The sequence below is a fragment of the Plodia interpunctella genome, chromosome Z (genome assembly GCF_027563975.2).
Source record: "Plodia interpunctella isolate USDA-ARS_2022_Savannah chromosome Z, ilPloInte3.2, whole genome shotgun sequence".
Classification (NCBI taxonomy): domain Eukaryota; kingdom Metazoa; phylum Arthropoda; class Insecta; order Lepidoptera; family Pyralidae; genus Plodia; species Plodia interpunctella.
Genome location: NC_071324.2, coordinates 6,661,784 through 6,687,969, shown reverse-complemented (window position 1 = coordinate 6,687,969; position 26,186 = coordinate 6,661,784). Strand labels below are relative to the sequence as shown.

At 34.2% G+C, this 26,186-nt stretch overlaps 5 protein-coding genes across 7 annotated transcripts; 2 read left to right on the top strand and 3 right to left on the bottom strand.

Annotated features, from left to right (window-relative positions):
- Positions 1 to 2,778: 2,778 nt before the first annotated feature.
- Positions 2,779 to 6,017, top strand: Cat (Catalase). Of its 2 annotated transcripts, none has more exons than XM_053768875.1 (3): positions 2,779 to 2,926; positions 3,291 to 3,443; positions 4,258 to 6,017. In XM_053768875.1, exons 2-3 carry the CDS (start codon positions 3,387 to 3,389, stop codon positions 5,722 to 5,724), a joined length of 1,524 nt encoding a protein of 507 aa, XP_053624850.1. In that variant the 5' UTR covers positions 2,779 to 2,926; positions 3,291 to 3,386; the 3' UTR covers positions 5,725 to 6,017. The 2 variants fall into 2 exon arrangements, with proteins under 2 accessions (XP_053624850.1, XP_053624851.1); XM_053768876.1 differs by having other exon boundaries at positions 2,792 to 3,193.
- A 955-nt stretch (positions 6,018 to 6,972) lies between these two features.
- Positions 6,973 to 8,114, bottom strand: LOC128683347 (uncharacterized). Its single transcript, XM_053768885.1, has one exon. It carries the CDS (start codon positions 7,914 to 7,916, stop codon positions 7,338 to 7,340), a length of 579 nt encoding a protein of 192 aa, XP_053624860.1. The 5' UTR covers positions 7,917 to 8,114; the 3' UTR covers positions 6,973 to 7,337.
- A 1,184-nt stretch (positions 8,115 to 9,298) lies between these two features.
- On the top strand, positions 9,299 to 17,411 carry LOC128683339 (juvenile hormone esterase). Its single transcript, XM_053768871.1, has 10 exons — positions 9,299 to 9,784; positions 11,791 to 11,943; positions 13,360 to 13,507; positions 13,623 to 13,817; positions 14,704 to 14,900; positions 15,058 to 15,214; positions 15,347 to 15,519; positions 15,909 to 16,059; positions 16,150 to 16,276; positions 16,365 to 17,411. The coding sequence occupies exons 1-10, from the start codon at positions 9,314 to 9,316 to the stop codon at positions 16,549 to 16,551; spliced, it is 1,959 nt and encodes a 652-aa protein (XP_053624846.1). The 5' UTR covers positions 9,299 to 9,313; the 3' UTR covers positions 16,552 to 17,411.
- On the bottom strand, positions 17,043 to 18,863 carry LOC128683343 (alpha-(1,3)-fucosyltransferase C-like). 2 transcript variants are annotated; one of them, XM_053768877.2, is made up of 2 exons: positions 17,745 to 18,863; positions 17,043 to 17,319 (listed from the first exon to the last, which is right to left on the bottom strand). In XM_053768877.2, the coding sequence occupies exons 1-2, from the start codon at positions 18,713 to 18,715 to the stop codon at positions 17,043 to 17,045; spliced, it is 1,248 nt and encodes a 415-aa protein (XP_053624852.1). In that variant the 5' UTR covers positions 18,716 to 18,863. The 2 variants fall into 2 exon arrangements, with proteins under 2 accessions (XP_053624852.1, XP_053624853.1); XM_053768878.2 differs by lacking the exon at positions 17,043 to 17,319 and adding an exon at positions 17,420 to 17,615.
- Positions 18,864 to 19,004: 141 nt separating this feature from the next.
- Gbeta76C (G protein beta subunit 76C) lies at positions 19,005 to 26,140 on the bottom strand. The gene is made up of 9 exons (XM_053768887.1): positions 25,983 to 26,140; positions 25,749 to 25,894; positions 24,729 to 24,862; positions 24,070 to 24,235; positions 23,330 to 23,415; positions 22,529 to 22,644; positions 20,538 to 20,664; positions 19,601 to 19,687; positions 19,005 to 19,322 (listed from the first exon to the last, which is right to left on the bottom strand). The coding sequence occupies exons 1-9, from the start codon at positions 26,049 to 26,051 to the stop codon at positions 19,216 to 19,218; spliced, it is 1,038 nt and encodes a 345-aa protein (XP_053624862.1). The 5' UTR covers positions 26,052 to 26,140; the 3' UTR covers positions 19,005 to 19,215.
- Positions 26,141 to 26,186: the final 46 nt, after the last annotated feature.

The following is a 26,186-nucleotide window of genomic DNA, read 5'->3' as shown; positions in this document are numbered from 1 at the left end:
CTTACATATGTGTGCAATGTAATGTAAACAGGTTTTTTGAATCAAACCGGCAGACCTTGGCACACACATGGAGTAGAGGTAACTATCGATATAGGTATAAAGGTACTTAAACAATATTATGTTAGCAGTATTGACAAAAACATTATGATTGCAAAATGTGAAGTATTGCAAAAAGTGTTTCTACAAAAATTGGATGAAATACATTAACAACACAACATTGAATTTTGGCTAGGTTATAAGTAGGTAGGTAGTTTAATTTAGATTCGCCCGAAAAAATAATAAACTATTTTAATATCGTTTTCATTATTTTAACTCAGCCCACGATTTGTCATGTACCTACCTACTTACCTAAATAGGAGATGAGTTTTTTTTCATTGGGTACCTATGTATCCATACATGGCGTATAGCTTGATGAATTTCCTTTATCAAAAGGTAAACGAAATGGAAGGTAAGTAGTTTAACGTAGTCAGGGACTTAAATTATTACGCACCCACCGGCACGGCACTCATAGGGTGGGTGCTAGCTGGTTACGCCAGAGTAGCGTAAGCATAGAGAAAGACGACCGAAAGAGATGCCGGGACGGGACGATATTGATGGTTTCATGAAGGATGGTTTTACGCACGCTACCCTCGACAGAGATTTGAGGAAAAAAAAAGCGGAGGCCCTATTAAAAAAAAAGTAAGCAAGCAATCGCTAAAAGATTTGTTGAAAAAGTTGACAAAAATAAAACTAAGTAACTTATTTTTACATGTAATTATCTATATATATTTGAAGAGAAAAGAATTTAAAACATATAATTACAAAGATAAGAGCAAAAGTCCATTTATTATCGCCACCCTTTACGCTATTATATCATAATCATCAAGATTAATTATCTTTATTTTAAATAGTATAGATAAGTAAATGTAAAATAATAAAATGATACAATACTTACTTATGAACATACCTTGCAGATTACTGACCTATTACTGATATTAAAGAATTCAGGAACCAAGTAAAGTGTATATATTATAGGTCATTTATTGGTCAGTATTATGGGTAAATATTGAACTCAACCGAATATAGGTTTACAATAATGCCCGTACAGTCTAAACCTTAAAATTACGTAGTGCCGTAACCTAATAGATATACGGGACATAGATGATGGGACGCCTTGCGAGAAAGAGGACGGTTGCAGGAAATGAGACAGGATAGGTACGTTGCCGGACGGATATGGTATAGGACACGTAGAGGAAAACAGTGTTGATTGATTTTTGCAAGTCAACACGCGGGCTAATCCGTGTGTAAGCTATTATTGTTCGTCCGTGTTATCCGCAATTGTCAGTTTAATCGGAAACTTAAATTACACATAGTCAAAGATCTTATGGTGCCACGTTTAGCTGATGCACTGGTAGCACAAAACAATTCGAAATGGTCTGTTACTGGTGAATAAGTAGGTACTTACTGTCGACGATAAAACCATTCGTGATTAGGGTATTATCTTAAGATATCAACATATTATATGTAACATATAATATCAAGGTCATGCCATATCGAAAATGTAGATAACCTGGACTAAGGTAAGTACGTACTAAATACGTAGGTATACTTTATACTTTAAGCTTGAAATACGAATGTTTTGAAACAGCACAATCTGTCCGTGCCGTGCGTGCCAAAACAAAAATAATTAGAGAGCATAATTAGCTACCTAAGTAACTATCTTCTTTAAAAATAAATTATTTTATTACTTCATGATTGTCTTCATGATTATTACTATTCGTACTCATTACTGTAAACAGCTCGCAGAAAAAGCAAAATTCTAAATTGCATGCCGGCTGTTTGTTTAGTTGTTTGCTACGCCAACAACACCACACTTAGCCAAAGAAAACATAAAACATAAAAGCCCTGATCGATACGTTTTGTTTCTACCCACAGTTTTGTTATTCATCGGATAAAGCTCGCCTGTGGATCGAGCCGCAGTCTTGTTGAATGGTGAGCAAGGTTTGATGATTTGAACCATGGAATTTGTAGGTAGTCTATGATTTCAACAGGATATAATGTTGTATAGGGAGTATTACTGCACATTTATCCTGCCATGTCGATTAAAACGTTTATTTTAGAGTACCTACTTTATTACCTTTCATCATGTAAGCATTCGTTTGTGAAAATATATAAAACTGTAGCATATTCGGGTGCCGAAATATTGGGAAAAATCGTTTTCCATTAGATAAAAATCTTCGAAAACTATGGGATACGCTTCACGCTGTAAAATTTTCGAGCCAGTAAACGGTGGAAAAGAAGCTCTGAACACTTCACACGACCTATTAAAATATGGACTTCATACAGGTAAGATCTTCAGTGAAAATCAAGTTTATATCAGTTTATGACCACAGTTGGCCAAATGTAGAACATATATTATTTTCAATATAGTCCACTAAACCCTTCCTTTTCCCTTTAAACTCGCACCACCAAGATATTTTTGGTCGTAAATCAGCAACAATATTGAAAATTGGCGCTTTTTGCCTCCATTGACAACATTTATGTACCTTAGTTGTACCAGTAGCGCCATCTGCGCTGAACTTTGCGTAATATGCCCTATTCCAACTTTTTTGATCGATCACCATGACGAGCTGTGAGCAAAGCCGTCGGTCTTTGCTCGTACGTGGATCCGTATGATGGACTATGTAAACAACCGTGTTGTAAACACACTAATGAAAAACTTTTCTTGGGCTCTATTGTTCGCCAAAACGATGAATTTGCAATGTCACGTCCACTGTCATCAATCAAAATTTACGAAACCAAATGTCATCGCATCCATCTCCACCCATTTTTCTCCAATTCGTTCTCGCTATTTCCGCCGATATTATTTTAATTTTATTTCTGTAGGTTTTTGAAGTAAACCTACATAACTTTTAAGTGAAACAAACCGAAAAACAATAACAGATAGGTACTTACATCACTCAGATTATGTAAACTGAATAAATTTACCTATTTAGCGTCTTTATTCAAAATAGAAGTATGACCTACCGCTACCGATACTTATCGATAGAAATACATTATTGTTTTGGTACAGAATCCTCAGATAAAATCTATGTATTTTATTGAAATAATTATCTAATAAATTCTTGGTAGGTATCTACCAAGAATTTCTTTATATATTTTTTAGTCTTGTCCTGTTTATGTATTTTATTACTTATCGAGTGATAACTTTATGGTAGGTATCAAAAAATACTTGTTGTGTGTTAAGTACCATTGTTGGAACAAGCATTTGCACTCGTTTGATTTCTTATCGCTTGCAACTCTTTAAATAGGTGGGGATCGCGCGTCGAGCATCATTTGCTTCTACGGTGTGCGTCCAGTGAGTCGCTCCGTTGTCCATAAACCGGTTCTGTGCATTCTGTGACAAAATGGCTTCGAGGGATCCAGCGTCCGACCAACTGGTCAATTTTAAGTTATCCTTAAAGGTAGGTACAAATAATTTAGTTCTTTTTTTATTGTACAACCTTGTGTGTTCTTTGATATGCAAGGAATCAATGTTTACAATGATTTGTGGCTTTGCTCTTTGCCCTTTGATACCCTGTTCTCAGAATGTGTAGCTTTATGTTTGAAGTATTATGGAATTGTTACATAAAAATATTAGGGCAAATACAAATAATTATCAAGTGATTTAGATGCTTTTTTTTCAATTCAATTGATTCATCATGATTCAATATTATTATGTGTTGTTTAATGCAAACATATAAATAACTTATAAATTAAATATGAAAAAATTATACCCTAATATATTTTATTTACAAATTACACTGAAATTGACTTTAAATTTAACTATACTTATTGAACCAACCTTTTAAAGCGAACTCTTCCAAATTGTGTAACTATGTAATATCATGAACATCTTTAAATTTATAATGTGTTTTATGTTTAGGTCAGGCTGTGCGTTAACATTAAACTATACTATACACTACTATTGTTGATTTGACACAAATTTTACATAACTTGACCTTCAATAGCACCATCATCAAATCCCTCTTTGCTTTTAGAATAAGTGTCAACTATTAAATCAGTGTAATGATTATAAACATGCAGACATATTATCTACCTATACATTTATCAGAATATGCGAAAGATGATAAAAATAAGCTGTTATTAATATACTAGAGATTTAATTTATTTCTTCTTCAATGTGAAATTTAGGTTAATAATATTCAAAAACGAATCCAAAGTATTGATCAAAACCATAAATTCTGTATATTAATTTATATTTTTTTCCAATTTCAGGATGACCCAGGTGTGATAACCACTAAAACTGGTGCCCCAGTAGGAGTGAAGACTGCTATGCAAACTGTAGGTAAAACAGGTGGACCTGCTCTCCTACAAGATGTGAACTTCCTGGATGAGATGTCTGCGTTTGACAGGGAGCGCATACCTGAGCGTGTGGTGCACGCTAAAGGCGCTGGTGCTTTTGGATATTTTCAAGTGACTCATGACATCACAAAGTATTGTGCTGCTAAGGTTTTTGAAACTGTTGGAAAAAAAACTCCACTTGCAGTACGTTTTTCTACAGTAGGTGGAGAAGTTGGATCTGCTGACACAGTCCGTGACCCTCGGGGGTTTGCTGTTAAGTTTTATACTGAAGATGGAAATTGGGATCTTGTTGGAAACAACACACCAATCTTTTTCATTAGGGACGCAACACTTTTCCCAAGTTTCATTCACACTCAAAAGAGAAATCCTGCTACTCATCTTAAAGATCCAGACATGTTCTGGGATTTCATAACTTTAAGGCCTGAAACTACTCACCAGATTCTCTATTTATTTGGTGATAGAGGTATCCCAGATGGCTACAGACACATGAATGGATATGGGTCTCACACATTCAAAACGGTGAATGCTCAAGGAGAGGTACATTGGGTTAAATTCCATTACAAAACTGACCAGGGCATTAAAAATTTAAGTGTTGAGAAAGCAGCAGAGCTTGCTTCTTCTGATCCTGATTACTCAATCAGAGATTTATACAATGCCATTGCCAAAGGCGATTATCCTTCTTGGACTTTCTATATTCAAGTTATGACTATTGCTCAAGCTGAGAATTGCAAGTTCAACCCCTTCGACATCACAAAGGTTTGGCCACACAAGGAATACCCTCTTATACCAGTAGGAAAAATGGTTCTAGACAAAAATCCTAAGAATTATTTTGCTGAAGTTGAACAGATTGCATTTAGCCCAGCTAACTTAGTGCCTGGTATTGAACCATCTCCTGACAAGATGCTGCAAGGTCGTCTGTTCTCATACAGTGATACCCATCGTCACCGCCTTGGAGCAAATTACTTGCAAATTCCAGTAAACTGCCCATTCCAAACACGTGTCAGAAACTACCAACGTGATGGGCCACAAGCTATAGCTAACCAGGAAGGTTGTCCTAACTACTTCCCCAACTCTTTCTCTGGGCCCCAGGAGTGTCCGAGGGCTCAACGTTTACAGCCAAGATATCATGTCAGTGGGGATGTTGATAAGTATGACAGTGCAAATGAGGACAATTTCAGCCAAGCAACGATCCTATACAAAGAAGTGTTTGATGATGGTGCTAAACAACGCGTCGTGAACAATATTGTCGGTCATGCGAAAGACGCTGCCGGATTCTTGCAAGAGAGGGTCATTAAGCAATTTACTGCGGTGCATCCTGAGCTTGGAAGCAAAATCGCTGCAGGGCTGGCTCCTTTCAAGAAGTACCACGCCAATTTGTAATAAACTGGTCTGGATATTTTATGGTGCTACTTTATATATGCATAATGTAGGTTTACTATATAATTTTTATGGACTATTGAGGTGATTGATCTATTTTAAAAATTAAGTTACATTTTGTTATTTTACATCATATGTAGTTATAATATTTAAATTCCTTTATTGGGCGTCTTTTATTTCCAAAGGCTTAATTTGTATTTTGAATATGGTATTTGTTCATAATAATTTAAACAACAATAATTTATTTAATATTGGAATGATATGGTTTGTTGTAATAAAAAGTCATTATTACTTCATATATATTTTTTCTTAAATTAGTACTTGAAAACATGTATCCTATTTTTATTCGCCTGGTTGTAATATAACACTAAGGTCCTGTCCACATTGCAATATTTCACCGCGCGAAATTAATTCTCGCGAATTATATTCCGCACTTGTACCGTGCTTCCACGCGAATTTTTTAACGCCTTTGAAAATAGCGAGAAATAAAACGCGGGGTGAAATATCGCAGGGCGGACAGGACCTAAGAGCCTGTTTCACCATCTGTCTAATTAAGTATTACATTGTAATCCGACAGGTAAAACTAACTGCTAGATAAATTTACCTGATGTGATTGAATTTAATCTTTAACACTATTCAAAACTGTGAAACAGGGTCGAAGTAATGTAATTAGAGTTGTGAGAAATGAGATGAAGCTCGGAGCCCCGAATTGACTAAAGCAGTAGAGTAATTATGTGCAGAAATGAAGACTTCAAAGGCTCATGAATCGTCGAGAGGAATCTCGTGCTTCGTTTTCTTCCAAAAATAAAAGTAGAAAATTTATAAATTTTACTTGAAATCTAGTAACATTAATCGTAATGGTACAACAACTTGGCTCCTTAATGTAACCACGAGACAATACTAGTTGTAACAGCACATAGTAGGTAAGGTCTTTTCTAAAAAGAGCAATCAGCTTTAATTTCAAATGATTGCTGTCATTACACGGTACATTTTCCTTAACATTGAATACACTTCATTATGTGTCATGATATAAATCATATAACTCATTTGTGAAACCACTCATTTACTACGCCATCGCTTGTTGCGCAATATTGAGTAAGTAATCAATGTATATGTGTAATGGACGTTATATATAACAATGTGTACCTCAAAGTTGTGTTAAAGTGTAGATAGGTATTTATTAAAATACGTAAGGAGTTTATTTTTCCAAGAGAAGCAATATATGTATTGGCAAGACGCAAGAACCTATGCTTCTTGCGTCTTGCCAATACATATATATTTTATTCCGTATATTTTATTCACTAGACAATTCATTTTATGAGCAGTTTTGAATTATGTAACCGTAACTCGGTTTCCAAAGGAATCAAAATTTTTACTTTATTCGTTCACACTACGGAACAGAAAACAATGTTCCTTGGTCCAGCGGATTGATCAGACTAAGTAAATAAGTCGAAAATTTATGTTCTTTAACATTATTTATTTTGGAAGTTGTTGCATTCCATGTGCTGAGCTTGAGTGTATAAAATTGTGCTGTGAACATGATGAATGTTGGATGGTAATGATGAATAACTATGTTCTTAAGAAAGTTTTAAAAAGTAAAAAAATGCTTGCCAAGCTTATTTGTTTATTCTCCGTAGTTTCCTGTTAAGTATATTAAAAACTTTATTTAACATATACGATCTTCTTCGAGGCCTATAAACTGTTCTATCGCTTATCAAACCCGGAGTAAAATTTTTGTTATCGCAGTTATTTGTTGGCGCATATTTGGTTGCTTTCCGTCTGAAGAAATTTTTTGGTGAGTTTAATGATTGAAAATTATTCTTCATAGCTACATCGATTTTGTTAATTTTCTGTAGAATATCTTCGTTTTGTTTGAAAATTTTGTCTGTTGTTGATTTGAGCTCCGTTAAGTCGCTGTTTATCTTGGGAAGTTGAATTTTATTTATGAGTTCGAATTTATCGTATATGGTATGGATTGCATTCAACAACTGAGTCCTGGAGTTGTCCGGTGGAGTGCCGACAGGGTTTTGACAGGCTGCACATCGCCACTGGTAGCAGAGGTCACCACTGCCATGTTTCTGTGATGCCGGCTTGCAGGCTTCAAGGCCACATTTCAGATGATTCTTGGAGTCACACTGAGTGCATCTAAAGTCGTCACAATGTTTTATAAAGTTATGACAACGCTTGCATATCATGTTTAGTATAATTATAGTTTTTCAAGTTATCGAATTATTGTATTATTTTGAAATACAGACCGCACATATAACCCAGGCAGAAAATAATTAAAGGAAATGATCATAATGGTTTGTACTATCAGACAACCTAATGAAATAGTAAAAAATATGACACAAACATGATCTGCCTTTCTCTCAGTTAAAGGCAATATCACTAAGTGTCATTATGACAATCAAATGACTTGGGAGATAATTTAGCCATAGAATAATAAAATAAAACTATTTGCTGCATAGATTTAGAAGGGCCTCACGGGCGTTTCCATTATCTCTGATAAAGCAAGTGAAAACATAGATACTCACAGGACAAATCCCACAGATTGAGCAAGCCGCAAAGTTTGAGACTTGATAGGATACTAACTCAACTATACTAAGTATAATTTATAATAAATACGTGTAGGTGTAAATAAACATCCAAAACCCGAGCCAGTCAGAAACAGATCATTTTCCATCATAACAGGAATTTAATTAAATAGGATCCAATTAAGCATGAAACAACATCTAATTACCTATAGGTATTTACTCATCGTCCTTAATCAGCTGGAATGAATGACAAATCTAATTTAAGCCATGCTGCCCATTCATTATTTTGGTAAAGAAAACATTTTGTGAAAGTTATTTGAGCCACATGGACGTAAAATGAGCACATTCGACATTATACGTTATGCACACAGTTGACATCACCCAGAAGCACAAAGTTGAATAAACCACCAGACTTACTCGGGAGATCATGCAACGAGCGAACTTGATAATCCGGTCTTATTTATTTTATTAACTTATCATTTTACAGTAGCGTTTTTTGGTTTTTATTCTTTATCTTATATTAATTTGTTATTACCAATATTACTTAGTTTACATGTAAGTATGTATAGATAATCAAATCCTAATAATATTTGTGGTGAATATATGCGAAAGTTTGTGAGGATCGATTGTTATCAAATTTTGTACACGGGTAAAATATAACCAGGAATAACACATAGGGTATTTTTTCCGAAATTCCCACGGCAACGAAGACCCGGTACGATAATAGTAGATAATATGCAACAAACTTTCAGCTCATTTTTTTTCTCTTCACGTATTGCACAACCATGCCTCTTAGACCAGGACTTGGCCAAATAATTACCCAAGTTGTTCAATGTCAGTTTAGAGGGACCATTACCATGTACAATCAAGGGCCGTTGCTTGGTCACAACATTCTCAATGTAGGGCCAATCTTCAGAAGTATTCTAATTCAACTCAATATCAGCTATAAAAATAGACATGTATATAAAATGTAGTAGAGTATAAACAAATTCTAGTGATTTCATGAATTGTTCGTTTTAAGAAAAGTAGAGTTTATCTTCAAGCATATATTACGAGACATGTGTAATCTATCTTTGTTTTTCTACAAAAGAGACGCAATAGAAACAACAACTTACTCATGGATACAGCGTAGGCCCCTCCAATGCCTTCTATATTTTCCGTCTGGTAGTGCGGCGTGTTCTTTAAGTTCATTTGCCTACGTGAGAGGTTATTATAAAACCGGAGTGTTCACAGCGTTTGTTTCCATAACTTTTTTTGTAGTCGACTCGGCTCGGGTATTCGTCTGGCGCACATTCAAATTTCAAGTGATAACTTCAACTAGAATGAAGTTCTTTTTGTTACCAAACTCACTTGCGCGGGTGTTATGTATATTAAGTATACATTATGTGAATTGTGAAATTGATACTGTAATAACGACACCTCTGGGGAAAATCGGAGGTTATCATATGAAAACTAGAGGAGGTAGGGAAATATCAGCTTTCACAGGTATACCCTACGCGGTACCTCCCCTCGGAGATCTCAGATTTAAGGTAAAATTATTAATTATATAAATAATAATCTTAAATAGCGCTACTTAACTGAATTAATCTGATTTAAATATAGTGAAGTCTCTACATCTATTGTAGATAACAAAAGTTATTACCTATTTTTAGCTAGGTATTGATAAAGACACATGCACCGCAAATTCCTCGGGCGCAACAATCTTGCCAAAATCAAATAAGTATTGTTGTTGTTTCATTAGGTAATATATTAATAATATTTAGTATATAAATGATAAGTAATCGTAAAAATATTTTTACGTGTGAAGTTAAGTTATCCCTGAACTTCCCACGGGAATAGTTGTTTGTTCCGGATCGAATTGTACTTAGTCCTATTCTCCGTGCTGTTCACATATTTCAAGATTGTTAACTTTAAATAATAAAGCGTGGTAGAGGTAACAAAATATAATATGTTTTTTCTTTATATATTAATTAATAAAACTTTCTCTGAAAAGCTTTGTCCAAAAAGAAAGCTCTAGTGTTAAGAGGTCGCATAAACATTATATGTTAAATAAATTAAAAATTAGTTAAAACCCACATGACTTCTAAAGATACAAGAATTTTGTTCTATATATTCTTAAGTACTGAACTGGTATACATGAACAAAAATTAAAGCATGCATTACATACTCTATGATTATAATTTAATATTGTCATTGTCATGATGTATGTCCGTGTCGTCTACAGAAATAGTTATTTAAGACTTGGTGTCTCTTTTTATTTATTTGTAAATTAATTTTGTCAAGCATTTTTATCCTACGGACGGTCAGTGCCTACATGTTGCTCCCATTTGGTTGATTTTTTATGGAGACCAGTAAAAATAATTCAAGGTCAGCCTGTCAAGCAAATTAATTAGGTAGCTAGATTTATCTTATTTCTGGTTAATTAATCTTTTTTTATTTTTTTATTTGGTTTTCATCCAGATAGATTACTATAAACAATAATACTTAAATAATAAGAATTGAGAACGAATAACTCTTGGTGTAAACTATTAGTACCTATAGTTATAGAACAAATTGGCTTTGCGGTGGTGATATAAATATCTTTCGAACAAAAAAGTGAAGGTTATGAGAAAAACAAATAGCAGGTCCGGTCAACACGATGAAACTTCCCTTTTGTGTCGAGAATTTAGTTTCATTAATTATTAAATTTATTTTTTCTTACGCTTAACAGTGAAATAAGAAATATAAATACGGGTTCTAATGACAGCGCGACCGTAGCGGTCCTGCTGCGAACCACTCAGGTAGGCTATGCCTCTGTGAAAAAAGCTAATGGTACAGTCTGCCACAGAGAAATCTGATACCCCGCGATTTGAAGGAACTGTTAGGTTCTTTTTACAAATATTTTTAAAACTGTGTTGAAAGTAACGAGACATTGTCATTGTTTTTATTATTTTAAATGTAATTGAAAAATCGTGACATGTATATTAATACACTCGAGGACATTGATAAACTTAATAGACTAGTTAGACATTGTTATGCTTTGTAGACTTTAGTTTACGTTTCTAAAGTAACAATTCAATATAATAGGTCCTAAGTATATGAATATAAACATCTTATCTCACCTACTCAAAGACATATTTTAAAAATATAATAAAAGCCGTAGTAATTATTCTAAAAATATACCTGTACATATGCAGAATTCATTGAAAAGGCACAAAAATAATTTAAGGGACTACAAAGCGAAACAAATGACATCACCGCCTGAAATGTAAAGAAATGCACATATCATTTTCATTATTTTTCTTTTATGGCTGCAATGATTATGAAACAGTTTTAAGATAATAATAATTAAGTTTACCCCATAAAAACAATATACTTATTTCGAAATAAATACTTTAGGGAAATGTAGAAATAGTATAATAGGAATGTGAAAATGTTGTAATGTATTTCTTCTCCAATACCTACTTGTATTCCCAGTTATTATGTAAGCGTTTAACAACATAGATTAGCCATTGTATTTTTCATAATTAGTAATTTTCACTTTGGAATTGTGCAGGGTCCAGTGCCAATAGATTCATGGAGAAGTACACTGGACGCCACTCGACCCACTCCGCTATGTGTTCAAAGAAACCCATATATCAGACAAAAAGAGATAATTGGCCAAGAAGACTGTTTATATCTCAACATATACACACCATACACGAGCAATGTAAGTACATTTTGCTATGAATATTTTATTGTATATATATATAGATATAAAATTGCATATTACAATGTAGGTTTCAATTTGTAAGATTTTATCATACTAGTAATCTTATACATAAAATAATTTTATATTACTCATAATTTTTCCCGCAGATTCGCCCGCGTTTATTTTCTAATTATTATCGATATGTAAGTAGGTAAGTAAAGTATCACGATGAAACCTATTACCACATTTTATGTTAGACCTTCCACTACCTACACAACTTTAAAAATATTTTCGCTAACAAATTCCATAAAGTAGTTTTTAGGTAATGCGCGAACAAACATACAGACAGAAATTAGGCTTATAATAGTCTTATAAAGACTCATAGTAATTTTTCTTGAATATCTCTTATGTACAGACATAGCCCACTTACAGTTTTATTATGTGTATATGTTACTGTAAAAGCACGAACTACGGTAAATCCTAAGATATTCCAGTAAATTCAATTATATTTATAAATCCTTACATTTACCAACCCATGCCGGTAAATCCTAAAATTTAAATATAAAAAAAATCCTAAGATTTACCTGTACCTGGGTGCTTCTACAGTTACATATAGATACATCGATAAAGCGGAGAAACTATGCTTATTATGCTGTTTGTATACATGCTTTCATCGCTTTGAATTTCTAACTCATTAACCGTTAAGTTCATTGGCATGAAATAGACATCTTCCATTCAATGTATTCTCTTTCCAATTACTCGGCATTGTATATATATTTTTTATATCAGTGTATTTCACTAGGTAGGTATAAAAAAAATATATAACAAAACACAAATTTTGTTTTTTGTTTTATACACATACTGTTTGTTTTTTTGGACTGCCAAAAAAAGCGCTGTTGCGCGCGCATCGCTAATTTTTGAACAAGTAAAATTATTCAGCGCGGCGAAAAATATCTGCAAAGTAATTAAAGATTTATTAGTTTTCGGAGTATTATTAAATACCTCACAAATCAATATATAAGTATATAAAACTCTTCCGTTACTTCCTGACTGACTGGCAGACAACATACTTACAGCCGAAATTACTGGGCATAGAAAGTTGTAATCTGGTGTGTAGGATCCGGACAGTGTAGCATTAAGAAGGGATTCCCTGAAATTTCCACGCGGAACAGATTTTTACTCATATACAATTTTGTGGGTAAAAGCTAGTATGTTATAAAATATAGTATGACATTCGTGCGCTTTGAATATTATAGCCTCTGCTTTCTTGTAGCCTGTTTATAAACCTTGTAATTTTTAAATTACCAAACTTATTATCATAATGTATAAATACATAGTAATATATTGGAATACCTTATTATATTACGTTTTATTTACCCATAACCAGCTAAAGTAAACTATATTCGTTTGTCTATATTTTCATAACATTTTCAGGATATCATACGCGAGAATAAACTCCTGCCAGTGATGGTTTTTATCCATGGAGGGGGTTGGATGTGTGGGGACTCCACTACGGCTATGTATGGACCGGAGTATCTCCTAGACCGAGACGTCATATTAGTCACCATCAACTACCGGCTTGGTAAAAGAAAAATACATTATATGCTTAATTTTTCTCAAAACTAATTTTGATACGTTAAAATGCTAGTCTTTGTTTTTAAGAGGTTAAATTAATCAGCAATTTTACACTCTGCCAGGTCCTCTCGGGTTTCTGTCCACCCAAGACGAGCACTGTCCCGGCAACAACGGGCTCAAGGACCAACAGGAAGCCCTTCGTTACATCCAAAAGACGATAGCCAGTTTTGGTGGAGATAAAAATTCTGTTACATTATTTGGAGAAAGCGCTGGAGGAGCTAGCGCTCATTTCCACATGTTGTCTGATTCTAGTCAAGGTATAAAGAAATGTTAATCTAGATATTTTGTGCTAATATCAAGGTTTCTCGTGAGAATGATCGGAGACTACATCAACAGGGAGAGATCGCATAGACGATATTCGGGTACAATTCTGTTGCAAAATTCATCAAAATAGCATTTTACACGTAGCTATTACTTGGGGATTTAACTAAGGGGTGGTTAATTCAAAATAAATTGTATAATAGGTTCACTTTTAAGATTTAAATAACTATTTATGAATACAGTATAATAAAATATAATGAACGGACATGTACCTACAGACAGAAGACATCATCGTTTGAAATTATGTTTACGAACACCTAGATGAATAAAATAATATAATTGCGAATAGGTACTTACAGTTAAATTAGATTTAGTATATAGATACAGACTTACCTCTTTTCCACAAATTATTGTTATTTGATTTCCTATGTTTAAGTATGTTTAAGTATGTTATATATTTTTTGCGGTTGATAGATTGTTTCAAATCTTACTCGCCTTCATAGATTTAGTTGTACGGATTAGTAGGTAACTAATTTTATGCTCGCCCTCGCAAGTTTATATTTGTCACTAAGTACATGTCAGGTTAAATACCGACATTTATAATAATTAAGAAGGTAGAAGAAACTCTTGCCGGTGCGCTGAGGGAAAACATGAAGGAAACTCTCTTGTTTAAATTTCAGAGGGCCATCCTTCTCCACGGATAAACTTGCATTGTATTGTACTTATATGAGTGATATTTATCACGTGTTCTTTCCTTTTATTACCGCTTTGGTAATCCCGTGGTCACTTAATATATATCTTGCTGAATAACATATAACTTCTTAGTTTGATCATCAAAGTATGAACGGAAAGCTCTTAAGATATCACTATTCGTGTTTTTAGGTCTATTTCACAAAGCTATATCTGAATCTGGTACGGCATTAGTACCATGGGCGGAGGCGGCTCCTGGCGAGGCCTTGAAGAATGCTTTTCGTCTAGCCAAATTCTTAGGCTGTCCGCAAGCGCCTTCACCGAAAATGATAAATTGTCTGAGGACCAAGGATAGTTATGATATTATCGATACAGAGTTTCGATTCTACGTGAGTATATTTAGTACGAGTATAATTAACTATATTACAAGTACGATGTAGGTAGGTACTTAAACTTTCGAATTTTAAAAATTCATATTTACCTTCTCGTTTTACTCAAAGTTTCGTTTGTTATTATTAACTCGAATAAAATCTGAATGAATTGCAGGCTTGGGATTACGAGCCCATGACTCCATTCAAAGCTGTAGTGGAGCCTGATCTTCCCGGAGCGTTCTTGACGCGAAGTGCAAGGAAGATTCCCAAGAATTCCCACATTCCGTGGCTGACTGGCTTGACTAAGGATGAAGGCTGTTTAAAGTCTGGGTGTAAGATTTCTTTTTCACATAAGATTTCGAATTCATGTAACTAATTTGAGTTTCTAGATAATTATAGTTTTAGATATTTAAGCAACTTATATTCAACAATTGGCGAGCTTGTAAAATGAAAAGTTTTTTCAGGGATTACAAAAAATGAAACAAGGTACAAAGAGTTCTTATCAGGTTTTGATACAATTGCACCAGTCACATTTTACTATGAGAACTCGCCATTTGAAGCAGTAATCACTAAAACTATTCGCGAAAAGTATGCAATAAGCAATGACATGGAAGCTTCTAAACATGGAGTATTACAGGTTTGTCGTACTTTATATAACTCGAGCGATAAATTTTACGTTATTTTTAAAAACTTTGTAGACCAGAAGAACTGGTTCTAGAACCGACGCTGTCCTTGTTACGTATTTTTTATATTGTTCCTATGATGTCTTCTTTTTCAACATATCAATAAACCTGAGATTCGATTTTGCTGCCATTATGTCACAATCGTCACTTGATAACAAGTATTTTTATAACATTGGGCAGAACAATGTCAAGAGTTAAACTACTACATGTTTTTAAGCATAGTATAATATTGATAGACAATTTTACATAATGACATCTAATTGCTAGTGTTCTTTGTTTTAGCTATTATTATTTTGTCATACGATTAAAATAGGAACAAGAATGAAAAACATATGATTTCCAGGTTTATACCGATTCCTATTTCGCTTATCCTGCGGTTGAGGCCCTGGAATCAGTTTTCAACTACACGAAATCTTCTGTGTATTTATACGAATTAGCTTATGAAGCAACAAATAGTTTTTCTCAAATATTTGGATACGGAGAGGAAAAAATAGGTAAGGTCGTATATTATATTTCATTAAAAATGCCAAGCATTAAAACCTCTCAGTTCATAAGTATACATAGGTGTTATTTTTCTGTTTCAGGTGTATGCCATGCTGATGACCTAATGTACCTTTTCCCAATTCATTTCCTATTGAAGAAACCATCCCAAGAAGACGTTGAAATGAGTAAACTCATCATAACGCTTTGGACAAATTTCGCAACTAGTGGGTGGGTACTTTGACAAGTATGTTTTGAGTCTTTCCTCCACTTATTACTTAAAAAAACATATTATAAAATATCCTTTACTTACTTTCAGAAATCCAAATAAACCCAAAAAAATACCATTTAAATGGGAACCTGCGACGAGTGGACAAAAAATGGAATATTTGCAGATCGACAAAAAACCAACAATGAAACAAAACTTAGGGTCTAGATCCCGGTTCTGGGCTGGGTTGCCTCTGTGGCACAACGTGCGCACTCAACGCTTTTCCGACGAACTGTGATTTCATTTTGGTAACTAAGGTATTAACGCGATTGAAAATATATAATGCTATATTACTATATAGCATTATATATTTTAGATACCTATTAATATACAATAATGTGACAAATCCTCTCATTTCCAATTAAACTAAACCAAAGGAAACATAGTTCTATGGTTATCCACCAGTCAACGCTATTGTTACGATAGAAAACAAAATGTTTTCAATTACTTGGTTAATATATCGTAGTTACTATTTCCGAAGTCAACTAATAATTACATAAGTTTTTTTTACGGAAATGGACTTTTAGTAGAAAAAAATATCACAGAATTTTGCAGATAAACTGTTAGGTAAATTAAACATAAAGCTAATATACTTACCTAATTGTATTTGCTTTGATTTGCAAAGTATATCAGAAACGTTTATAGTCATTTTAAGAAGCCGTGGTAGATGAACAAATTATATCATTGAAAATACCGATATCGGTTTCTTATATCGGTTTATTCCTATTATTATTTATCCCATGTCATGTCTTTACCACTCCACCAATTTCTAATATTAGTGTAATAACCTTTTTTCTTCACGAGCTTTTCATTATTCAACACGGCGCAGAACCGACAGTAGTCATCTGTATCTGGACTTTCATGTCTATAATGATACGAATAATATTTCTTCCATTTAAAATACTGAGCATAAGCTGTCGGGTCTTTTGATAATTCAAACATTTTTTGTGCTAACTTTGCTGCTCCTAATTGTCGGGCGTCTAAGTATGACCCATTCGGTAGGAATCTAATAACAAATCAAAGTATCAATAAATTGAATTGAATTGAATTAAAATTTTACGAAACATAAATAAAAACCTAATCATGTATAAATAGGTATATTAAAGTGTTTCTTTTATACGCTCTATTTCGTCAGGTAAAATAATAATAAATTATACTTACACCTAAACCTTCCAGCAATCACATAATTTGTTCGTGGAAACCGTACAAAAATCCGTCCAGTAGTTTTTGAGTTTATCGCGTTCATACAGACAGACGCTATAGGCAGTGACTTATTTTTTATAATATGTATGGATATTGAACCTAAAGATGTAATAAGTCAATATCAATCTACACAAATAATTAAAAAATGTGTTTGTACCTAAGTTTTACAAAGACTCACAAATACTTTTTACACATCTTTGGAATTAAAAATTAATATTTTGGACATACCTGGAATAGTTCGCCCCTCCGTATACTACTGGAACAGTGTTGTGTTGTAAAGCATACAAAAGTTTCTCGGTAACATAATCTTCGCTGAAGGAATTTTCAAATGCTAAATAGAAAAAATAAGCTTTTTCCAGTAATTTAAAACAACGTGCCATAATTTTTTTAGGACAATATGATTTGCCACAGCTGCCATAAATATCAACACTTAATTCATATTTATTTAACTCTGAGTTTATTTTTTTTACGAATTCCTCTCTGCGACTTAAGGTATTGCAATTTGATACAAACCAGGCAGCAACTCTATTTTTAGATTGCAGTTTTAATCTAAGGTCATTGTCAATTTCTTCCATATCCCTCACATCAATCCAATGCATTTCTTGTTTGGGTCCAACAGTATATCCAGTAGAGTTTCTAATATTAATATATCCCCAGATGGCATCTGAATTCAATTTATAAGTCCAAGTCCAATTGAAAAAGCCGTTCCAATTATTTGTAGTAATGGGATAATGAGCTGCAGATTCTACACTCGAGAAAACATATTTTTGATGTGCTGACCTTCTAACAGGGATATCCGTCTCTTCTAAAATCCCCGATAAACGTGAGCTGCTAAATAGTATGGCATCGAACTTAACATAGTCACCAAGAATATTTCTGTCGCCAGTTACGTAGCAATTAGACCACTTGCAAGTTTTATTTATAAATACTGAAGATCCCTGACCAAAATAAATAAATGGAGTGTCTTCGGGATGGGTCCATAGAAGCATGTATTTGTATTTCGATCGATCCAAATTATGACGAACTTCAACTATATCATCGACGATTGCTGTGGGCCAATTATAAGGTTTAACTTCGATAATGTCTCTCCAGTATGTCTGACGAAACAGTATCAATATGCTCGCGCTAAAGAGGAAACAATATAACATTTTTACGTATTTGGAATGAATTCGAATTGGTATACATAACGAGTTACCCATTTTTAATTATTTAATCAAATTTATTGAACTTCAAATCTGACCTTGCAACGCCACTGACAAATGCGAATTGAATTAATTCACATCGCATTGCGAATGTTTAATGTTATGATTATGCGAGATATGTGGACACAAACATTCGGCTAAATCGCTAAATTTGTAAAATAGCTCTGACGATTGTGTGTCGGCTTTGGACGTGTCTTTTATTCCCTCCGTATTTAACACATGATATTTTTAGGGCTCCGTACAAAATGCCACAAAACGGAACACTTATAGAATCAAACAAATCAAATCAACCAAAATGTTTAATTAAAACGTTAAATAACGCTAACTATTTATTTAAGGGATAGCAATGGGTAACAAAAATTACAACTTACCACAGAGTATTTGATTTTCTAAGGACACAGAACAGAACTCGATAGTTGCATAAAACATTTTTGATCGTAAGATAAGTTAGGTTCAAAAAAAAGATTTGTGATAAAATTTAATAAGACCAATCGCGATTAGCCCCACACTTTGACACTTTGGTCCCAGGAGCAGCTGGCAAGCGCGATCCCATTGGGGGCAAAGGAGATAGACGTGACGCGGTTCTCATGGGCATTAAGCGTTCCTGAAAATCAAAACATTATAATTTTAGCTAAAATGGACCATATTCACACAATCGAATGAATATGAGTAGTTTTTTATTATTTGTTTAGGTGTAAAAACATTCCAACATATAAATGCAAGATTAAGTTAAATTGTGTATATGTAACTTGAAATTTCTTATACATTTTTAAAATTACCAAGAAGGGCCATTCCAAAAAATAACAAAAATACATCTCCTGTGGGAAACTCACTCGGGCGCTAGGTAAAAGGTAAGTATCTATTTTAAATAGCAAAATTTACCTGTATGAGCAACTTTGAGGGTGTCCCAGGAGTGAACAGAGTTATCGTCTGAGCCAGCCAGCAGGTAACGCCCACTCAAAGATAGACCTGTTTTAAGTAAAATATGTTTATCTTTTTCTTATAATATGTTCTCAAAATAGAATAGATTTGTTGTCACGCCTATCATGTTGTTGTTATTCTTTCTAATTCTCGTTTTGCGGATCCTATAGTTTTATTACCTACACTGGCCATAATTTGTTCTCCCATGCATATTGGTACCGGTAAGAGGTATAAATGCAACATTAATCTATCGGTGTGCACAGTGTCGTCGTGGCACTATACCATACACAAATATGTTAATTTATCGCCCGCATCCATCTGTCCTACTTTTGTTTTTCCTTTTTACTAACCGCGAAAGAAAAATAAATGTAATATGACTAGTTATAGGTAACTGCTTATTTTCATAGATACGTTGTGGTCACAAATGTTAAATTCATGCGAGGATAGTTTGCGAAACATTTACAAAACTTATGTACTAACTATAAAGCCTTGACTAGGTGTCTACATAAATCCAATTCTCTGCTACGGCTGTTTCAACATGTGTATGGCGAGTCATATTACCAGCTATTTATTACTGACAAAAATATTGTAAACTTTCGTCTTATAATCACTATTGCTGTCTCGAACTTCAAATTTATTTCACTTGTAACAATAGTACTATACTTGCATGTTTTCGATTAAATAATTTTATTTTCAAATGAAGGCGAATGTAAGCCAGAGAGAGACGTTAGCTGGCTTCACATATCGCCGAACTCAGAGATGCATGAACCCATGAGATGCATGAACATTGAGTAATATGTATGAGAGCTTTTTTATAGCGCAATGGAAAACCAGAAATGTAGGTCAGCAAACTGTATCGCGGTAACGCGATAATCGCGATTAACGGCTTGGCACTGACCGCAACTAGTGAAGCCGCAGTTTCCAGGAGGCGTGTAGTGGCCCAGTTGTTGGTCGCTTCGTATGTCGAACAGACGAGCTGTCTTGTCTTCGGACGCTGTGGCAAATGCTTGGCCGCTGTTGTGGTACTGACAAATACAGAATGATACATCTCAACAACTGACGCACCGATATTTTACGTCTTTGCAAAAAAATTCAAGTAAGTTTTTAGGCAAAAGGAAGATTATGTAAAATCTTTCAGAGAACTGCTGAGTATTGCGGAGTATTATACATGTAAAAAAATTACATAAATAGATTCATTAACAAGACTCTTTAGCCATAGAATACAGGTATTTTTTCTCTAACAAGACTTTATCTCATCCTTATGATATTGAAATGATATAAAACACAAAGAAAATAACTACAATTTTACTCGTAGTACTAATATTTACTACTTAATATTAGTACGTAAGGTAAGGTAGGTATAAATATGTGGGTTTTCCAAGGTTGGTAGCACAGCTGGTAGCACGCACAGAAATTTGATTTATTTGTAGGTACCTATTACATATGTAGGTGCCTAGTACATATTTTTTTCATTACTTATCGTCGGCGCTTAGAGTGACGAGTGTTTTGTTTGTTTTTTGTTTATTTATTTATATTTAGGAAGACTTACAGCTAAAGAACAAATAGATAGAAATGAAAGTTAAAAATAGGAAGCCAATTAAGCCTCGAATTGGATGAATCGAAGAAGAATTTGTAAACATCAAGCATGTAAACAGGGTCACATGAAAAACAATAGCCAGAAGTTATGTGATACTATATAGCTACATATTAGTAGTATAAGTTACAAGAGAGGAATGGTATGGTAGATACGTCGAAAACTAAAGAAACATTAATAAATTCTTGGATCATACTTGAGTTGAAATCTATACTTTAAAATTATTGAATTTATTATAATACTACGTACTTTTTGGGTTATTTAATTTGATAATAGATTAACAATTAACGTTAACTTAATTTAGTTATGATTAATATAGTTAATTTAGATTAATGAAGTTAATTATTTGATTAACGGTGCCCAGCTTTGGGTGGGAGGTACATATGTAGGTATATATTACTCGTACTAAATTTATCTGAGAATATAGCTATAGACTAGAAACTAAAATAAATATAATAATTATTTTGTTTCTTAACCTTACAGGGAAACTTTTGTAATCAATTTATATTTATGTAATTCTTACTTACTGAGCGACTGACAAACATATAGCCGAAACTACTGGGCGTAGGAAGCTGAAATTTGGCATGGCGGTTCCCTGGGGAGTGTAGCTGAGCACTGAATACGTGTTTCAGATTTTTGTGAATATTAACTCTCAACCCTCAATTAACTTAAATTGGCAAACATACTCGTTGTAGTAAATCACACAATCACACTGAAATTGTTCAATTTACGTAAAAACCTGTGACGTAAAACGTCATGGAAAATGGAACGGCACGCGTTGCAGAAAGTGGGAGTTGAAATCGTAGCGAGAAATGGGACGGAACACATTACGAAAAACATGATGGCACAATATGTAGGAAACGGTACGGGATATCTACATCTACATTATATGTATATAGGTTTCTGCTATATGAGGAAGCGGGATTGGACAAGTTGCGGAACGAGACACGTACCTATCTTACGGGAAACATATGAAATTGAACTAAATACGAGAAAAGATACGATTTTGAATCATACATATGTTTCCAGTCTTACTTACTTAAATAATCACAAAAGCTAGTATTGTAACTCGTCTCTATTAATTTTGTCTGTCTCGTGTATAAATAACACCTTAAACTAGTTAAACTAGTTTAAATAACCACTTTAAGCTGGGTCCACTTCATAGTAATTTCTGTAATCTAAGGTTGTACAATTATCATACTATTTTTTTTAATACGGCTGTGACTTTTTACGTCTCATTTTAATTCTGAATTAGAAAATATGAAATGAAACATCTAAAATACTGCCGCCCTTACACAGACGCTGTTGACATCAGCTTCGTGTCCGAAAAATGTTTGCTTCGCTTTATCTTCTCTGACATCCCAGAGCTTGCAAGTCTTATCCACCGATCCCGTAACGTATGTTTTCATGTCTGGAAGGAAAATGCTCAATAATTTGGCAATTCAAAAATATCGTGAGGGCACTTAAAATATAGTTGATAAATATCGTTCCAGACCATGGCACACCTGATTCCAAACTCACGGCAAAATTGATATCAGCCTCCTCTTAACGTGTTGATTCGTCCAAATTTGTGAAAACCAATACAACGATAATAAACTTACACTTCTCAAGTGGAGAAGACCATTTCTAACCCCGATTTTAGAATCGGGAAACTAAGTATCAAATAAGTGCTACCTATGTTCATAAACTAATTAAATTGATGGATGCCATAATAACTGTACCATGTAATTTGACGACCTGGTGGCGCAGTGGCGCAGTGGTAAAGTGCTTGCCTCTGAACCGGGAGGTCCCAGGTCCGATTCCCGGTCGGGTCATGATGAAAAACGATTTTTTTCTGATTGGCCCGGGTCTTGGATGTTTATCTATATGTATATGTATTTGTTATAAAATATAGTGCCGTTGAGTTAGTACCCCATAACAAAAGTCTCGAACTTACTTTGGGGATAGCTATATAAAATTGCAATATTAATACTTAATTAAAAGGATTTTGTGAAGCCTGCTTTAGATGAAATAAAAAGTGCAAATAAAAACTAAAAATTGTTTAGCAACTACTAATAACGCATAGAGTATGATATTTAATTAGGAAAAATACGTACCAGGAGCCAACGAAATGCTGACGACATCCCCAGCGTGGGCATCGAACTCCATGTTTCTCCTGCCAACTTCTAGATCCCAAATGCATCTGAAGAAGAATGAATAGTCACAAGCTAGTGTACCATGAGGCTTCGCTTCTGTGGGATTTTCGGATTTCTTTCATAATATTTTTTCCTAATGACTCCCGTAACGGACTACCGGATGGTTAGTTCCAGAGACAGAGATAGCGCGTGAGTTGAGGCTAGTAGTAGTTCACGCCTTGGTAAAGAATCACTTTATATTCTCCTTTGTATGTTATACGAGGAGGAGCATAAACTTTTACAACATTTATAAAGGATCCATGATGACAGATCATAAAATCTTAACTGATTTTTCAATATTTTCAAGGACATTTTTATGTAGAGCCAATAAATTATTTATTGTATGGCAATTACTAATAAGTTTATAATTTTATTATCCTTTCCCTTTAAAAAATACAAACTTCTTCGGGTAAATTCTTAATCAAGAGTATTGATTCGAAATCCGTAGTAAGTATACTTAGTTTTTAAAATATACACATGGAATGACAGACAGAGTCTGAGAATTTGTAACGGTAGTGCAGCCAGAAGTGGGAAAGGAAATAAGATGAAACAAAAGACAGTTGGTGTTGTATAGTTAGGAGGTAAAGTACTTAAGGCAAGGCAGAAAAATATTAAAGTCCAACCATGATTATGACGATGAAAGGTAGTTTATAGGTATATACATTTTCATATCACCGGATCCCGTCAGAATATGTGTGTCATCCAGAAAGCGACAGCTGCTGAGGAAGCCCTCGTAGCCAGCCAATTCTCGCACCATTTTAGCCGCCCCGGTAGAATCGCGGTTGTTGACATCGTACACTGTACACATGTTGTCCATACCACCACATAATGGATAATAAAACAAAAATAGTTTATTTCCTAATAAATAAAAACAAAATAAAAACAGTTGTATATCTACATCAAAATACGTATTTATATTGGAACTAGCTCGTTACCCTAGGCTTCGTCCGCTTAAATGCCCTCGCCCTCGCCTAAGAAGGATAGTTGAAATAAATTATCCATAACCCATTAAAATTTTAATTGGGTTATGAATTTTATTTTACATTTTAAATTTTAATATTCACACAGCGCTATTTAATGTTTTTATAAATAAATGTAGGTACCTGTAATATAATACAGATTTTCCCACAATCCCACGGGAATAATAGCAATGAAGTGCATGTGTAAATGAAATGTATACTCTTTAATATATATATAAAAACTGAGCTGCGAGACTTGGTGTTTTTTACAACATGTTTTTGATGGCATTTCATTTTTTCCTTACAAACATTCTCGAGTACTAACAAATATTAAAACATGATTACTAAATGCGCATGTATACCAACAAAATTTCCCGAAGGAGCAAAGGCTACACTCATAACCCACGCCGAGCGCAGAGGTATCACTTGCACCTTGTTGCCGCTCCAGGTGTCCCATATAATTAGCTTCCCATCCAGCGACCCCGTTACGCAGTGTCTGCCAACAACAGATATGTCTTATAAGACATTTCAAGGATTCTGCAGTAGATGTTCCCCTGCCTGGTTAGAATATGTTTCTATTATATAAAAACAACAGCCCGTTCCGTCCGGCTTCGCAAGTGTAAAAACATAATAAATTACCTATACACCTATACCTTCCTCAGGAATTACATTAGACGTTGGTGAAAACCGCGTGAAAATCCATGTACTTATTAATTTTTGAGTTTATCGCGAACAGAGAGACAAACAAACGCGGCAGTGGACTTCGTTTTAAAATTTGTAAAAACAACTTTAAAATCTTGCTGTGGTATATTGTGGTACACAGGGTATGTTATATATTTATCCCACTAATATTAAATAGATAAAAGTTTTCTTATGGGTAAGCATGTTTGTTACTTCCTAACGACTGGGCCAATTTTTATGAAATTTGATATTGTGGTAGTGAGACTTCGGATTAACACAGGGGCCATAATAAAACATGTGACCCTTTCAAATCAAGTATTTATCTCAGACATATAGTAGCCTCAGACATATGCTTTCAAGAAACAAACATTTCATTATGGTTACTCAGGTAACGTTTTTGAAGAGACAGAAAATGTATACAATACGATGTATTTCATGACGCCTGAAAAAAATCAAATCTTTTGTCCTGAATATGTATATAACGTGCTAGCGGTGGTATTGTATTGGCACAGCTTGTCACATACTTGCGACGGCGGTGGTGAAGCTTAAAATAATACCAATAATATTGTTTAAAAACACGCAATAATAGCCAATCGCTGTCTTATAAATAAAAGTTGAAAGTAGGTACGCATTTCGCATGCACGATATTTATAGTTATAAATAACTTTAGTAGCTGAAAACTAAGTTACAGTAGTAAGTACCTTGAGTCTCCACTGTAGTGAACTGAGTTGACTTTGTTGATGTGTCCTTTTAAGGTTTTTTTTGTTACGAGTCTTATTTTCGGTACATCACCCAGGTCACCGCATTTTTCTGTTAATTTGGCATCAGCTACTTTTTCTTGCTCTGCCTGAAAATTTTAAAATGGAAACTTATAATAACGCAAAGGTAAAAATCATCCTATTTATCGGCAAAGTTCTATAAAATCACGCAAGCACCTTAACTCTAGCGATCAAATCTGTTAATTCTTTCTTTAGAGCAGTGGTTTCCGGGTCTTCTTTCGGCATGACTTCTGAGTTGAGGTATTTGTATCTAGCGTGGAGCTTCAACCAACGGGCTACACCAGTCACTCCTCCGTCACCTATGAGCTGGTGACTCGCATCTAGAGCTTGCCGTAATCTTATTACTTAAATTGGATTGAA